This window comes from Lampetra planeri, chromosome 31 (assembly GCF_965212315.1).
Source record: "Lampetra planeri chromosome 31, kcLamPlan1.2.h2, whole genome shotgun sequence".
NCBI lineage: Eukaryota > Metazoa > Chordata > Hyperoartia > Petromyzontiformes > Petromyzontidae > Lampetra > Lampetra planeri.
The window spans coordinates 1,694,197-1,710,239 of record NC_136137.1 but is presented as its reverse complement, the minus strand read 5'-3'; the positions used below and the strand labels follow the sequence as shown (position 1 = coordinate 1,710,239).

The following is a 16,043-nucleotide window of genomic DNA, read 5'->3' as shown; positions in this document are numbered from 1 at the left end:
GCTGCGGCTCTTCCAGCACTGCTGCTTCATGTCGTTATCGATTCAGGGACAACGTCTCGTATTCACCACAGCGCAATTCGGCTCTTGACATATTTAGGGGGTTTCTTTTTTTTTTACCGAATTCGAACAAAACATTTCTCTGGTTGGTGTTTTGGTTCCCGACCCGTGGACCAGAATCACCGGTCAAGCGCTCTCTTTGTCGCCGACTGTCTCCTCTCGTACCACGCGGACCGCATCATGTGTCAACGAATGCTCATTTCGACTCCGTTAGAAGCTTGCAAATAACATAGCCACACGGACCAAGATACGATTTAATAATATTAATAGTACTGTGTACACCGTATCATGCGGACTATAAGAAATACACCCGAAAGTAAGACGCACCTCAAACTTTGTGATATTATCTCAATAAAGCGATGCAAATAATGCCACGCACGCACGCGCACGTAATGCTACCGGATTATAAGACGCACCTCCAACTTGTGAACCATCTTGGTCACTCTATTGCTTCACGACGGCCTCCCCACGCCGCGTTGGTGAATGGGGGAATGTTTGGCCATACTTCCCCACGCTGGTGAGCGCGAGTTTGTGAATGATGGGGGGGAGGGAGGGAGGGGGGTGAGTGGGGATCTCCCAGGACGGGTTCAGGCATCACGCGCCACTCACGTTCGCCGTGACCAGGAACCCCAATCCAGCTTCATAGCTCCGGTTCATCGAGCAATGCGCTAACCACTGGCCTGGATCAATTGCTCCTGCCGCTGCTGCTGCTGCTGCTCCCCAGAATGCATGTATGTATGTATGTTGAACTTCTTTCGCGCCGTACGTAGCCAACCGTGCAGAGTCGCCTTGCCCACAGCCAGCTGCTGCCCGACGTCGCTGGGTGGTTGACGCCCACGTGGCTGATGGACTCTAAACACTACTCTTTAGATTGGCTTTCCCCCTCCTCCCCCCGTAAGATAAATGTTAGACTTGTACATAAAGATTGTGTTATTTGGGGTCGGATTGGTGGTGGGGGGAGAGGAGTTGGGGAGAGGTGGTGACGCTCTGGGTTCTGTGGGCTCCCCGCACACTCCACTAAGTGTATGCGCGCGCGCACAGAAGGGCCCTTGAAGAGAAACAATCGCCGTGTTTTATCTCCTCCCCCCCCAACCCTCCTCCTCGCCTTTATTCGCATTCTTCTTCATATAAGTCGCCTCTTTTCAGCCCACTCTCTCGAGCCTCGGTGGGCGGGAGCGAGGCTGAATGACCACGGCTTGCCTGCCACACAGAGGGAGATGCTTTTCACAGAGACCCCCGTTTCTCCCCGTCTCTCTCGCTCTGTTTCTCTCTCTCTCCCCCCGTGTCTCTCTCGTTGCCCCTCTCATCGCCTCTCTCCTGTCTCTCTCCCCGTGCATCTCCCTCCCCGGCTTATTGCCTCTCTTTTTTTTACGATCAGTGGAAACAAGAAGATGCTCGGTGTAGTCGGCATTTTGCTTCGTTCATCATTTCGTAATTTTTTTAAAATAATAACTTTGCTTTATGTAAACTCCCACCTCTCGCTCTCTCTCGTTCTGCACGCAGCCCTTCTCGCAGTCCGACGGCCTCCGACGGGTAGCTCATATCAGCATGCAGAGCTCCCCGTCATCTGCCACCGAGCACACGGCCTCCTCCATCGCCATCTGTGCCTCTCACACCATTCTTTCCCTACATCTCTATGAAACCCAGCATCTCTCTCCATCCGCATCTATGTCTGCCTCTCCACTTGTATATCTCCCCGCATCTATTGTTGTTTCTCTCTCTCCACGTGCATCTCGCTCACTCTCCCCTTGCCTCTATCTCTTCCTCCCCCTCTCTTTTCCTCTCCCTTCACGTGTGTCTCCCTCCCCCCTCCTCCGTCTCTCCTTGCCTTTCGCCATCCGTCGTCTTTCACTCGGCGGCGACGCTACCCGGTGCGCAGGCGGTGCAACTGCACCGGGGGTCTCGGGCCGGAGGAGCCCATGGCAGCCTCGAGACGCCACTGGTCCCATTCCCCCAACTCGCCGCTCTCAATGCAGCCGCGCCGCACGCTCACTGCACGCGCACTGCTCTCAGCTCTTGTCTACGACCCAAGACAACGAACTGTTGGGGCGAGTGCTGCTAGCGAGTAGCATCTATGAAGGCCGGCACGGCACACACGGGAGTGGGTGGCAAGCACTACGCCCGAACGCCTTTGTCTCCCCAGTGGCGATGCTTACTACACAGCGCACCAGGTACTCATTTGAGGCCGAGTCGACCTAGGCGAGGCCGAGGAATGGTTGAAGATATTCGTCGTTGATGTTGGTGGCCGTGAGCGGGAATCGAACTCGGGTCGCCGGGCGCATTGTGCGCTAACCACTGCACCACCGCTCCACCCATTCATAGAAATTGTTTAGTTTGAAGGGGGGTGGGGGGGGTGATTGAGAGGCGATGGGTGGAGGTGAAGGGGTCGTATTTTAGTCACTTTCAAAGGAATTCACAAGCGGCCTCCACGATACCCTCAATGAACTCTTCTCGACACAAGCCAGACCCTGTTACTGAACATCACCGCTGCTTTGCTGTGCCTAAGGTCTCATCGTCGTCATCCTCATCAGCCATAATGGATCCGCCGCTGGATGAAGGCGGCCTCGCCAAGCCACCGTCACCTCTCACGATCCTGCGATGTATCAATCCACCCAAGGGTCTAACGGCCAAAAATTGGTTTCAAACACCAGAGTTCGATTCGCGGCCACGGGTAGCAACGTGAGTGGAGAGTGAAATCTGAACTGGTTGCTGGCTCTGCCCGCTTCACTAAAACCGAAATGACCAGCGTGGTGAAGTATGGTCAAACAACCCCCATGACCGATACGGCGTGGTGAAGCCTTCATCGCGGAGTGGATTGAGCTGTAAATGATTATCCTCATAAAGGCAACGGTTGGGTGGAGTTGGGGGGCTAAATGTCACCCGGAACAGTCCGGAACACCCCGACGACAATAACAGCGAGGCAACGCATCTAATAAATATTTTAAAAAATCATGTTCATAGCATTATAGCCACATTATATGATCATTATGCATAGGCGTGCCATGAACTTTAGTGGTAGTGCCTTACGCCGATAATCACTACTCCAAGACTTTTCCCGACAAAAACCGAGTGAGAAATTAAACCCTGGCGGAGGTCACACACCGTGCGTTGTCCACAGCCCTTTGTCAACTCACTGTCGCGAGACTCACACCGCACGGGGTCACACACACACACGGCGGCGGTGGTGGAGGGGGGGTACCATCTTCCCTGCGGGGCGATGTCTCGCTTTGTCAAAGGCAAAATGACCCCCCGCAGCAGCGAGGGTCGCACTCTGAATGGGGCAGAACAAATTGCCCAGTGGCTCCTGCAGAGATGCAGACGCACGCACATACACACTTACATACAGACACACTTACATACAGACACACTTACACACTTACATACACGCAGAGACACATTTACATACAGACACACTTACATACAGACACACTTACATACAGACATACAGACACACTTACATACAGGCAGAGACACATTTACATACAGACACACGTACATACACACTTACATACAGACATACAGACACACTTACATACAGATACACTTACATACAGGCATAGACACATTTACATACAGACACACGTACGTACAACTTATAGACACTTACATACAGACATACAGACACACTAACATACAGATACACTTACATACAGACATACAGACACACTTACATACAGGCAGAGACACATTTACATACAGACACACGTACAGACACACTTACATACAGATACACTTACATACAGATAGACACATTTACATACAGACACACGTACGTAAATAGACAGACACACGTACGTACAGACATACACACTTACATACAGGCACACACTTACATAAACACACGTACATACATACATACACAAGTACATGCACAAATACAAAGATCCCCCGTATAGCCTAAACAGACTGTTGGGGCAAGCGAGCTCCTATGAAGGACTGCAAGGCACACGAGGGGGTGGCCAGCACCACGACCGGTCGCCTTTGTCTCTCCAGTGGCGCTGTTTACACACCATACCAGGTCCTCATTTGAGGCTGAGTTTATCTCGGGGAAGCCCAGGGCTGCTTCAGATAATCGTCACCGACATTGACCGGTGAGCGGGAATGGAACTCGGGTCGCCGGGTTCACGGCGCAGTGCGCTAACCACTGCGCCACCGCTCCCCGCTCACGCAGACACTCGCACACATGGACAAAGACAAAGACGCCCCGTGTAACCTTCACAGACTGTTGGGGCAAGTGCTGTTAGCGAGTAGCACATTTGAAGGCCGGCACGCATTACACCCGCAGCGCACATTCTAGCACACAAACGCGCGCACACAGGTCCCTTTACAAACGGAATTCAACTCGTGTTCCCATCATTACCTAATTCATGTCCCATACAAACTAAACTCACACTCACTCACTCCCTGCACGTGTCAATATCGAACACAAAAAAAAACCCGAGACGTGTCCGGGCAAGTGCAGTTAGCGAGCGCCTATTAAGGTTAAGACCGCTGGTTGGAGTGGCCATTATATTGTGGACAATATCTGGCCCAACTTTGCCTCTGTTGTTGAAGTTTAGAGACGGCAACGCATCAACAACACCTTAGGGTGGGGGCTCAGACCTGCCTCCAGATACCGGTTTGCCACCGCGCTAATCAGAGGTGCGCGTGGAGGACACTGAACATTGAACACAAAAAGGGGTTCTAAAGAAATGAGTTCAGGTGTTGGAGTCCACATACTTATCTTTATCAACTCACCGCGGGCTAGAGATGATGATAACATCCCATGAGCATCAGCTCGCACTGCCGGGAGAGCGCGGGGCCTGTGTGCGTGTTGGCTGCAACGCGAGTTGGTTAAGTTGCAGGAGGCGAAGTTGGATGGTTGTTATCTCAGGACCGTGCAGGATGGCGACGGCTTGGGAAGGACTTCCTCCAGCAGTGGATAGATCATGACCGATGATGATGATGATGACGAGATAATGGGGGGAAAGCTGAGCCGATTTTAAAATCTGTAAAATCTGTAGTACCACAACTATGAACGGGGTCGCATGCACATATATATAAAATTCAAGGCCGTAGCCATGAAGTCAACATTGGGGGGGACCAAATATTCCAGGGGGTCTGGGGGTCCCCCCCCCCCAGAATTTAAATAAATTTGAAAACTAATTTTCTGCCTAAAATATTTTAAAAAATCACTAATACATGGGATGGACTTATTTTTTACAATAATGTCTAATAGTGTATTGTATTACATTGCTCTGTTTTTCTTTTTTACCTTTTATTGTTTCATTGTATGCAATGGCAGAGATTAGGGATTAATAAAGTACTACCATAACCACAATAATATGAACAGAAATGAAGACAAGTCCAGATATTGTGGCCAAGGTTTAGCAAATTGTTGTTTTTATTTACATAACATAGCAATGCATATTTTAAAATATTTTTGATAGCAATATATTGGGGGGGGATATTTTGAGCATATTTGAATATTGGGGGGGGGGGGGGTGTCCCTCCCAATAGTCCAGAGTTCGCCTGCTTAAACAAATGCCGCTTGATGACACTGGTCTGGACATCCAAGAGGCTGCTGGACCGAACATTGTATGTGGAGACGTACCGATGGAGTTCTTTTGTTAAGTATTGAGCTGTAAACACAGCGTACAGGCCTCGTGTCGCCTCCTAGCGCGCTAGAACAGAATAGCGCCCCAAGCTAAATTAAAAACACTCGTCAACAACACTGCCTGAGAATAACAACAAATATACAATCGACGTTTCGGGCAAATGTAAAACAATTTGAGCGAGAGCCCGGGGCCGGCCCAGGACACTATACAGTAGTGTATAGTGTAGTGTTTCGTGTAGTAGTGCTGGAGTCTGTGGCCAGGCAAAGGGAGGTTCTAGACCGCCACTACTCACCACGCTGCTGTAGTGTATAGTGTATAGTAGTATATAGTGTAGTAGTATATAGTGTAGTGTATAGTGTATATTAGTGTATAGTAGTATATAGTGTAGTAGTGTTTCGTGTAGCAGTGCTGGAGTCTGTGGCCAGGTAAAGGGAGGTTCTAGACCGCCCGACTCAACACGCTGCCGCCGCGACCCTCACCAGGACAAGCGGATTGAGACACGAACGAACGAGAGCGAGGTGTCGGTCAAAACACTTCATTTCATGTTGCCTTAGCGGCCACATAGACCACCTACCTCGTCATGATGTTCATCACAAGAGGCAACGTGATCTGGGTCTCGCCTAGGTGGATTCAGCCCGAAACACTATCGTTCAGAACACACATTGGATCACCGCCACACACATCAAATTGCATGCGCACAACTCTCCCGCTTGAGCTACAAAATGCTTGAGATTACCTGCATCGCCGCATCTTCAAAGGGCGCCCGAGTCTTGTAAAAGTAGGACGCTGCCAAGCAGCGACTTTCGCCATGGGTGGTGTAATTGCGCTGTTGTAAAACGCTTGTTTCAGAGTCCACAAACTTCACTGCTCGTGTCGATCCATGGCTACAGACCCCAAACTCGCTACGCTCCAATCTACAGCTGGACTGCAAATGCCGGAGGTAGCAAAACACGCGATTTACTCTCCCATCGATCACTGATATTTACCTGTACGTGGGCAACAAGAGGCGATTTGAATGACTGCATCTCGTGCAGAGAAGGGACACGTATACACCTGTTTGGTCAGAACGTAATCTGCGACGTGGATTCGTCCCTTCGAACCCGCAGTCCCCCTGCAGATACAACTCGTGTCAGTTGCACAAAGACGCAGCGGTGTTTCATGCATTTCAAGGGGATTGTAAGATACGATGTCCTGGTTTTCCCAGGATCGCCCTCTTTTTAAAGTAGCTGCCATTGGAAACCGGTAAACTTTCTTGAGAGATTAACAGACACGTTTTGTTTTAATAAAGTGCATAATAATACCACGCAAGACAATTCGTACACAAGCACTCCCCCCCCCCCCTCTACTTTTGTGATTATTGTTACCATGCAATATCCAGGGCTTTTTGGCTATCAAGAGTTGGTAAGCCTAATAAACGTACAGTAAATACGTTTCCAGCAAAGTTATGTTGCTTGATAAATATAGGTTTTTAAATTGCATTTTGGAGTGCGATTAACCCAGTCTGAGCACACGAGACAGAATGCACCCTCCGTCTCTTCAGATATTTGGAAGCTAAGCGGAAACGGTAAAGAGATTGCAGTGGTTTGAATCGGCGACCACCATGCACAACAGGTGGTACAGGCTGTACTTATACGCTCCCCGCCTGCACCAGCCGGCACGGACCAGCACAATGAACGATAGTCAACCCCCCCCACCGCCCCCCATGACCTGCACGGCATAGGGAAGCCTTCATCCAGCAGTGGATTGACAGAGGGCTGTACTTGTAGAACCTGGAGCACCCCGAGAGAACGCTATATAAAGACTGATCACATAGGGCCCACGAGAACAAGGCTGAAAAACACCTGGAATGGACCAATGGAGGTCCATTGCGATATTCCAGGAAATGAATGTATACCGTTCGTCGACTTCTGGGGGAAAGTTTTTATTTACAAAGATAGTGCTTTTGATATTGCCACGACCACAAACTACTGTACTACACGCTACGACCATTGACAACTCCACATTTTAGTTACAGAGGTACAAATCTTGACTTAAAGCTTTCGTGACTGCAGGAATTAATATTCTTTGGATCTTTCAGTAAAGCCACGTAGATAGGTTCAAATAAAATGTGGATTTTTTTTTCATTGAACATATCTACTTGACTTTACCGAAAGACCCAAAGAATATGCAGAGGTTCAATTTTAATTCACGTTCTACTAGAGGTATGAATTCCCCAAAAATGTTGTACATTTACACAAAGATTACTCACTAAATCTGTACAAATATGAACTTTTTGTACAACTTTAATAGAAATTAAAACGAAAACACCGAAAACCCTGGTTGTGTTAGGATAAACAGAGCTGTCAGTAAAGCCATCATATAATGTATGACCTTCCTTACATCCAACTCAAGACTTTACACTACATTGTATAATCCGCATGTTCCTACGGGGTGCCATTCCATGTCCTCACAACACAAACGAATACAAACCTATAAGCACCAACACAGAGTACACTGCAGGAAAGGGCACAATCCATTCACTCTACGGATCACACAAGGAGATTGACAGCAAACAACCAACGTATTCTTAAGTCAGGCCAGGACTTGACCGTTGCCATCTTACTCAACAACCCAGCTTCATATGGTCAATCTCGCCTGTTAATCTAATGCGCGTGCCATTGCACGTGAAGACGGGTCATATTTGTGGAGCCGATGCTGTGAAAGAACACATTGAGAGGAATCGCTTGAGAAAACCCTGTGACAAGAAAAAGCTCTCAGGAGGGTGTGACCTGAAGAAGCGTCCAGGACACGGAGCAAGACGGCGGCCATAATGCCAAACTACAAGCGGTATGACCCAGCAGGACATGAAAAATATTCCGAGCACAACCGTGGCAACCCACGCGGTACAGAGGTCACTAATTAGACAAACGCCAAGGATGTTAATCCGGCAATTATTTTATTGCTGTTGTCGGCTCCCGCCTTATCACGACTCCTGCAGCTCGTGTTTGCCGCCACCAGTTTAGTTTGTTGTCCTTCCCCCGCACCTCCGATTAGCACGGTTGGTTACGTACGGTGCGAAAGAAGTTCAACGTACAGACGTACACGAGGCCTCCTCTCTCAAAACCTATCCTTGCTCGCAGCCGAGTCGCCCCGAGGCTCGACATCGCCCGCCTCTCCCCGCTGTCTCCGCTGTCGCCCCCGATACTCCGCACCATGCCTGCTCCTCTCACTCTCTGCTTCTCTTCCGCTCTCCAACATCACCTTTGTGGTTATTATCTCTCTGCTCTCCCTTGTCTCTCACCTCTCTCTCCTCACCCCTGTGTCTCCGCTCTCTCCCATCTCTCCCCTCTTTATACTCACTCCTGTGTTTATCCTCTCGATCCTCACCTCTGTGTTTACTCTCTCTATCCTCACCTCTGTCTCTCGTCTCTCTATCCTCACCCCTGTGTTTACTCTCTCTATCCTCACCCCTGTCTCTCCACTCTCTCTGTTCACCCCTGTGTTTACTCTCTCTATCCTCACCCCTGTCTCTCCACTCTCTATCCTCACCCCTGTGTTTGCCCTCTCTATCCTCACCCCTGTCTCTCCACTCTCTCTGTTCACCCCTGTGTTTACTCTCTCTATCCTCACCCCTGTGTTTGCCCTCTCTATCCTCACCCCTGTCTCTCCACTCTCTCTGTTCACCCCTGTGTTTACTCTCTCTATCCTCACCCCTGTCTCTCCCCTCTCTATCCTCACCCCTGTGTTTGCTCTCTCTATCCTCACCCCTGCTTCTCCCCCATCTCTCCTCACCCCTGCGTTGACTGTCCCTCTGGTCTCCCCTGTCTCTCCCCTCACCCACGTGTCTCCCTTCTTTCTCCTCACCACCACCACCACCTCCACCTTCGCCGTGCCTGCGCCCATCTTCAATCCTACGATGGCTTCCTGCTCCTTCGCCCCATTTTCCGCCACCCACCGCAGGCTCCTGGAACCTCGGCCAGCGGCTGCCGCTCGCGCCTCCCTGCTCGTGCCGCGACGACCCAGCAGGCTGCTCCATCGCGCCGTCACTCCGCCTGCCGTCGGCGCTTTGCGGTGGTTCCGCGCTTCGTGACTCCGCTTCTCCCTTCCGCTTCTTGCGAGCGCTCTCCTCTTCCGCGTCGCTGTCCGACCCGGAGCTTGAAGATGACGACGATGACGACGACGAGGTGCTGCTGCCGTCGTTGGATGGCAACTTGCTCTTCTTATGTTTCTGATGCTTGCACCTCTTCTTTTTGGTGTCGGACTGGGAGTCTGAGCTCTCGGTGTCGTCGGAGCTCGACTCTGCTCTGCGTTTATTCTTCTTCCCCTTGCTCTTCTTCTTCTGTTTGTTCTTCCTCCTCTTCTTGTCCTTTTTGGTTTTCTTTTCAAGGCGGTCGAGTTTCCTGCAAAAGGCAGGGACAGAAGCCGCACGTAAACAAGGCGACGCCTCAAGCGGCACTTGCGCTACACCGCAAGGCACGTGGCGATTCTCCCCACTCGCCATTCAATTGTAGCGGCGACCATTTATTTCAAGAATCAATTCTTTGTAGCAATTTGGTAGGTGCAGGGTTAAAAAAAAACAAATGGCATTCAACGTATCGTATAAAAATCCAAAATAATCAACATGCATGCGTCATTTAACATATCACGCGTGACATAATCAGTTGTAATGCATTGTTGCAACGTTACGTTCCTATCAACCAGAATGAACGACGTTAGTAGCGAAACACATCATAAATAAAAAAACAAACCATCACAATCGCAGACGAACAGGCAGGCGGCGTCGCCGTTGACGGTGTTGCTGGGTAAGGAGGGTGGCGATCGCGACACTCACCTCAGCAGCTTGCGTTTCTGCTTCGTCGTCAGCGACTTCAAAAACTCCACTTCTGGGTCTTCATCCTCCTCACTTTCGATCAATTGCTGCAAACAACAAAACGCGTTTTGCGTGTGGAAAGTGGTGCCGCTGGTTCCTGGCGAGCCGAGTTCGCTCCCAGGTCACGACCAATTTCAACCGACGTTAATTTGCGAAAGTCCCATTGAGCCAGTTAGCCAGCTAAGGTGCAAAAGAGATCCGTGGTGCATCAGTACAGAACAACAACATGAAAGTGAACCAGACAGAAGAACAGACAACAACGGAACAGAATGCGTCAAGAGGTGCTGGAAAAAATAGCGCGTAATGAACAAAAACAATACAATTGACAATCTACACAAGCATAGTGCACCTAAAACAGGAAGACTGCACTAAAAACAAGGATGAGGTAATGAATGTTTAGCGATGTGTGTGAGGTGAAGTGAACATATCAGTGACAACTGCAACCTGAACTAAGCCTGGGCTGGGCTGATTTGGCTTAAAATGAAAACCTCATGTAGTGGTGTGGTCAGCATCATCCCCGGGGAGACAGAGTTTCCCCAAAGTGCGAGATTCTGGCCCCATTACCCCCTCGTGTACCGTATCGCCCTTCATAGGCACTCACTAACAGCACTTGCCATCAATGTGGTGAATTATCTGTGCGTGCGTGCGTATGCCGCAATAACATACTGTATGGTTAGTGTACTGCACACAAACCCTGCGACCAGATTACCATTCCCAGCCATTATTTGAACCAGTCCTGGGCCTCCCCTAAGTCAACTCAGCGATGATTGTGCAGTGTAAACATTGGCAATGGAGAGACAAAAGATTGTTGCTGGCCAGCCCAACCCTCTAATCCGCCGTGTAAAAGCATTTGTCGAGGCTTGCGAACAAGCCTCTACAAGAGTTCTACATGGGGGATGTTGGTCTCTCGTGTGCCGGCGTTACCTGTGAGGGGTCTGCCGCGTCACCCTTCCTGCCCAGCACACACTGCTTGAGCGCAAATCCGCTGCTCCTCATCTCCACCATGAGGTCAGATGGGTGCATGGCCGGCTCTGTGGGCGACACAAACCGACGTGACGTCACGCGATGCCCAAGGGGCAAGCAGCAACATTTGCCCGGCTCATTAGATGGGGGAGCACGCCTGTGTGCCTCCATCGTGAGGCTTTCTGCTTCTAATATAGAAAATCAAACTACACTCACCGAGGCAATTGTTCGGAATTCATTCAGCTGTATTAAATGTTTGTGGCATAGCACAGCGATGCAATGGTGTTGTGCTGTGCTGTACTACTCACTGGCATCACGCCAACGTCTTGCACATTCATTATCATCAGCCATCAATCAGTATACTACCGCATGAAAGCCTCCCCGAGCCGTTGCCAGCTGTCATGGTCACACAATGCAACAATTCATCAAGCTAAAGCACACGAGCTGATCTCAACGCTGTCTCCAGAGTGGACAGCATCTCAGGAGTGTCACATCCGTTGGCTGCCTGTCCATCGTTCGTCTCAATCGCCATCCATCATCACTTTTCATGCTGTGCTTTTGCCAAAGCCCACTTACTTTCCTTTAAAAGTCAATATTACATCTCTAACTTGCTTATGCCCCATAATTCATTGTTCATGTTACTGTTCGTCTTGCACATTAGATTACTGCATGGTTTTCACATTTTGTTATCTGCACTGAATTCGTCTAAATATGCTCATAATATTTTGGTCTTCTTGCACAGACCAATACTATTTTACCGTGCATTTGATTGCCTTTTCTGCACAGGTCTCCACCACGAGACTAGCTTTTGTCGAAATTGCCCTTCACTTCATTATCACTAAAATATGCCAATCAGTGCCATGCTGGTTTGGTTACCGGTGCCGTATTGACGTGGTGTGATCTAGAAAGGGAAACTCGTGCGCACCTGGCTCATCAGTAGTGGCGGATGTGGCATTGATGCCGGAGAGGCCGTAGAGAGGGCACTCGCGGTCCGTATTCACGTGACCCCACTTGTGGCACTTGATGCAGCGAACGTTCCGCACCTGCGCACCGCATCCACAATGTCTGGGTCAGTGACTTGAAAAATATTTTTGCAACTGACACACGAATATATATTTCTTGTTATCACTGTGGTTAATAGTTATGTGCCAACTACTCCCCTCTGCAAATGATGCAGAAATTGTTCAGTGAGAAATTAAGCACTGTTCAGCGTCTGCGGTGCACTGATCTCTGCAACCCCTGCCACTGCCATTGGGGGCTGTGTGCTGGCTCCACCACAACCGATGGAGATAAATAAATGCGAATTTTCCCCGTGTGTGCTCGTAGCAGTTAGCGCACATCACTGTAAACCCAGCGACCTGGGTTTGATTCCTCTTCACGGCTACCATCAGTGGCAAATTATAACTGAAACTAGTCTTAGGCCTCCCCTACATTGACAAAGCCTTAAATGAGTAACTTGGGATGGTGTGAAAACATCAGAACTGGGGAGAAAAAGATGGCCGAGCTCGGTCTCAGCCACACCACCCCCTTCATGCACCAAACCAGGCTTCCTTGCTGCTCCCTAACAATACTTGCCCCATCAATCTCTGTGGGCTACATGGGAATCTTTGTCTGTGTGTGTGCATTAGTTATCCATCACCTGAATTCCGAAAGGCTGGTCGCGAATATTGTCATCGTCCTTTGCGTACCTGCGACAGAAACACAGCTGGTCACCAAAGGCCACCACACCAGAATGCAAGATGCAATTTGCGCAAAGATCGCATACTTTCACCGAACATCTGGGAGCTTACTTTTCTCTCGGAGCCCCCTTCTGCCACTCAAACTTGTACGCCTTTTCTCCTCCTGTCTCCTTCTGTTGAGAGAACCACATATGTGAACCATGAGGTCATGCACAGGGAAAACAAAAGTATTTACGTCATTGAATATGGTATAATGTAGTCATTTAAATAAACGTTTAGTTGTCCGTGTCAATAGCATATACAATGACAAAAAACAATCCCACCTGCTCCAGTGCCAGGAGCTCAATGCAGGATAATTAAGTTGGGAAAAATATTTCCGTGGAACGGTGGGTTAAATTGAATAACTTGGAAGTTTTGCTCTTCATAAACAAGGGTATTTGGAGCGTAGTTGAAGTACACGTAGCAACATGTAACCACGCAACGTCAAATAAAAAAAGTGAATGAAGGCTTGAAAATAGCACTTACTTCCTCTTCTGCAGGGATATGTCAGAACAGACAGAAGTGTGAAACACATGTTAGTTTGTTGTATAGAAAAATACATATTGCAAATAATGGCTTTATAAAAATTAAAGCTAATTACAAAAAACCACCAAGGCAAGACCTAGCATGGGGGCATCACAAAAACATATTTGTTTATTATCTCTGCTCAACTCTGCTCAATTTTGCATGATGTAACTCACCTTGGAAAATGTGTAATTATAATAATGTTGAACGTACTTGTAATTTAAAGCAACCAAATACCAAACTGACATATTTATGGCGAAATGTCATATCCGTGCATTTTTTATTGCACCAAAACACTGCTTAAAGTAAGATGCATCAGTGCACCCGCAGATCATAAAATAATAATTTCGCTATGTTGATTTATACGTGTAGTGGTTTATTATTTATGAATCGCAAGGGCTTTCAGGATCGCGTTATACAAATGCGAACAATAAACAAGCTTGACAACTTAGTTTAGCTGAATACATAAACACAAAAGATGCTCCTTAATAATAAACAGAGCAAGTGAACAAGGGCATTCAGCCAAAACTAGACATCTTTTCCACTCCGTGACAAAAAGCCTTCTTTAATCTTTAATATACTTTGTAATATAACTGAATTTGCAACAACTGAATGTTAACATTTTGGAGTCTCTCGATCCTTAAGCTGGGTTCTTCCGTGCCAGGAACATTTTGTGGTGCATTGCTTCAATTACCTTTGCCATGGGCTGAGATTAGATATTTCACTCATCAATACCATATTAGATGGGTATAGAGTTATTTGTGGACAGAAAAAATGAATTACTGTATGCGAAAGCTTTTTTCTAATAAACGTATGGGTTCTCACACTTATTATTATTTCGACTGAAGCCTCAAATGTTTGCCAAAATTCCTACGGGTAAACTTCTAAGATAGGATATTTAACTCAACACAAGGGAGTACCATTTCTTACCTTTGTAGGTGCCTGGTGGCGCCTCATACATGAAGTTTAGTCCATTCTTCACACGTTCATCTCCCATAAGTAACCTGCAAAACCCAGCAAACCATCATCACAACCCTGCAGTAGACTCTCCTGCTGCCAGTGTTCATTTGTTTGTTCAGGTTTACTTGTGAAGAAAAAAATACCTTCTCAGACCTGCGGTTACATATGATGAACTAAAATTATGATAAATGTAAATTAATTCATTACGATTTACACAATTACTATTGCAACTGACGCCAGGTCTGTTTAGTGTCTCCATGCATTCCATAACCCACCCGTACATGTGACAGTTGATTGGTTGATGAGTAGTCAGTGAAACGTGTGATGAGCTGCCTATACTAGGTGGACTTGTTGGTTAACACATGGGGATGCATGATCACACATTCACTAACAGTACAGAAAGTACGATTGGTGAATGTTAGTGGATTTAATTGCACCATCAGAAAGAGCTTGATTGAAGTATTGAATCTCTGAGAAAAAGCTTTTATCAACTTTTATCACTTGAACTGCAGTGTTGGCAATGCCTTCAGAACAGAGCCAGCGCTGATGAGACATTAGCTTAGAATCAACGTTTCAGTAAACTGTGACTAAACTTTATTATCATGTACTAGTGAGATGATGGTCTCACCAATGACTGCAAAAAAAAAAACATTAAATTTGAGCAACTGAAAATAAACATTCAGGTTTAACATGCAATGAAAATTACTTTCATGGCATATAAAAGGTGTGCTTATATTCTGATTAAAAGGCCAACATGAACTGAATCGAGATTTGTGATAGTAGTTGTGACGTTATCTTCACATGGTGTGTCGGCTGTTCTGACAAGGCAATGTACAGTGCTCTTTAACAGTTACACAATTTTGTCTCATGGCGTGACATTGAGAGCTCAAATGTAAGACAAACTGAGAAAAATAGAACATTTCAGAAATGATCATATGTATTTAAGAGTACATTAGAGTTTAGCCACCCACCCCTGGTGCATGGTTTGTACACTCATAGAAAATACTCAATTATCCTGAGGCTAAAAGTCACTTTGAAACTGCTTCGCAAAGAATATTCTCCAAAATAAAATAACTACAGATGAACTCTAAATAACCAAAGTGAACAAGTGAGCATTACATGAAGTACATAAATTTAATACTGTATTGAGGGTGTAACAGCTGCTACATGTTAGAAGTGGTGGAATATTCACCGGTTATTATAAATCTCCTGTTCTTTGGTGTATTGCGAAAGCAGCTCGTCTTGTTTCTTCTTCTCGAACGCGACCTTTTGCTCTGCCATCCATACCTACAAACAAACCAAACGATCAATCGCTGGTCCAGCCTTTCATACATTAGGCCAACAGCGGATTCACACCCACAACACACAACTCTT

At 47.5% G+C, this 16,043-nt stretch overlaps 1 protein-coding gene across 2 annotated transcripts; it reads right to left on the bottom strand.

Annotated features, from left to right (window-relative positions):
• Positions 1 to 7,559: 7,559 nt before the first annotated feature.
• Positions 7,560 to 14,609, bottom strand: CIRSR (corepressor of RBPJ and splicing regulator). Of its 2 annotated transcripts, XM_078608934.1 has the most exons (7): positions 13,671 to 14,609; positions 13,257 to 13,318; positions 13,106 to 13,154; positions 12,392 to 12,509; positions 11,428 to 11,534; positions 10,465 to 10,550; positions 7,560 to 10,033 (listed from the first exon to the last, which is right to left on the bottom strand). In XM_078608934.1, exons 5-7 carry the CDS (start codon positions 11,524 to 11,526, stop codon positions 8,860 to 8,862), a joined length of 1,359 nt encoding a protein of 452 aa, XP_078465060.1. In that variant the 5' UTR covers positions 11,527 to 11,534; positions 12,392 to 12,509; positions 13,106 to 13,154; positions 13,257 to 13,318; positions 13,671 to 14,609; the 3' UTR covers positions 7,560 to 8,859. The 2 variants fall into 2 exon arrangements, with proteins under 2 accessions (XP_078465060.1, XP_078465059.1); XM_078608933.1 differs by lacking the exon at positions 13,671 to 14,609 and having other exon boundaries at positions 13,257 to 13,664.
• Between the last annotated feature and the right edge of the window lie 1,434 nt (positions 14,610 to 16,043).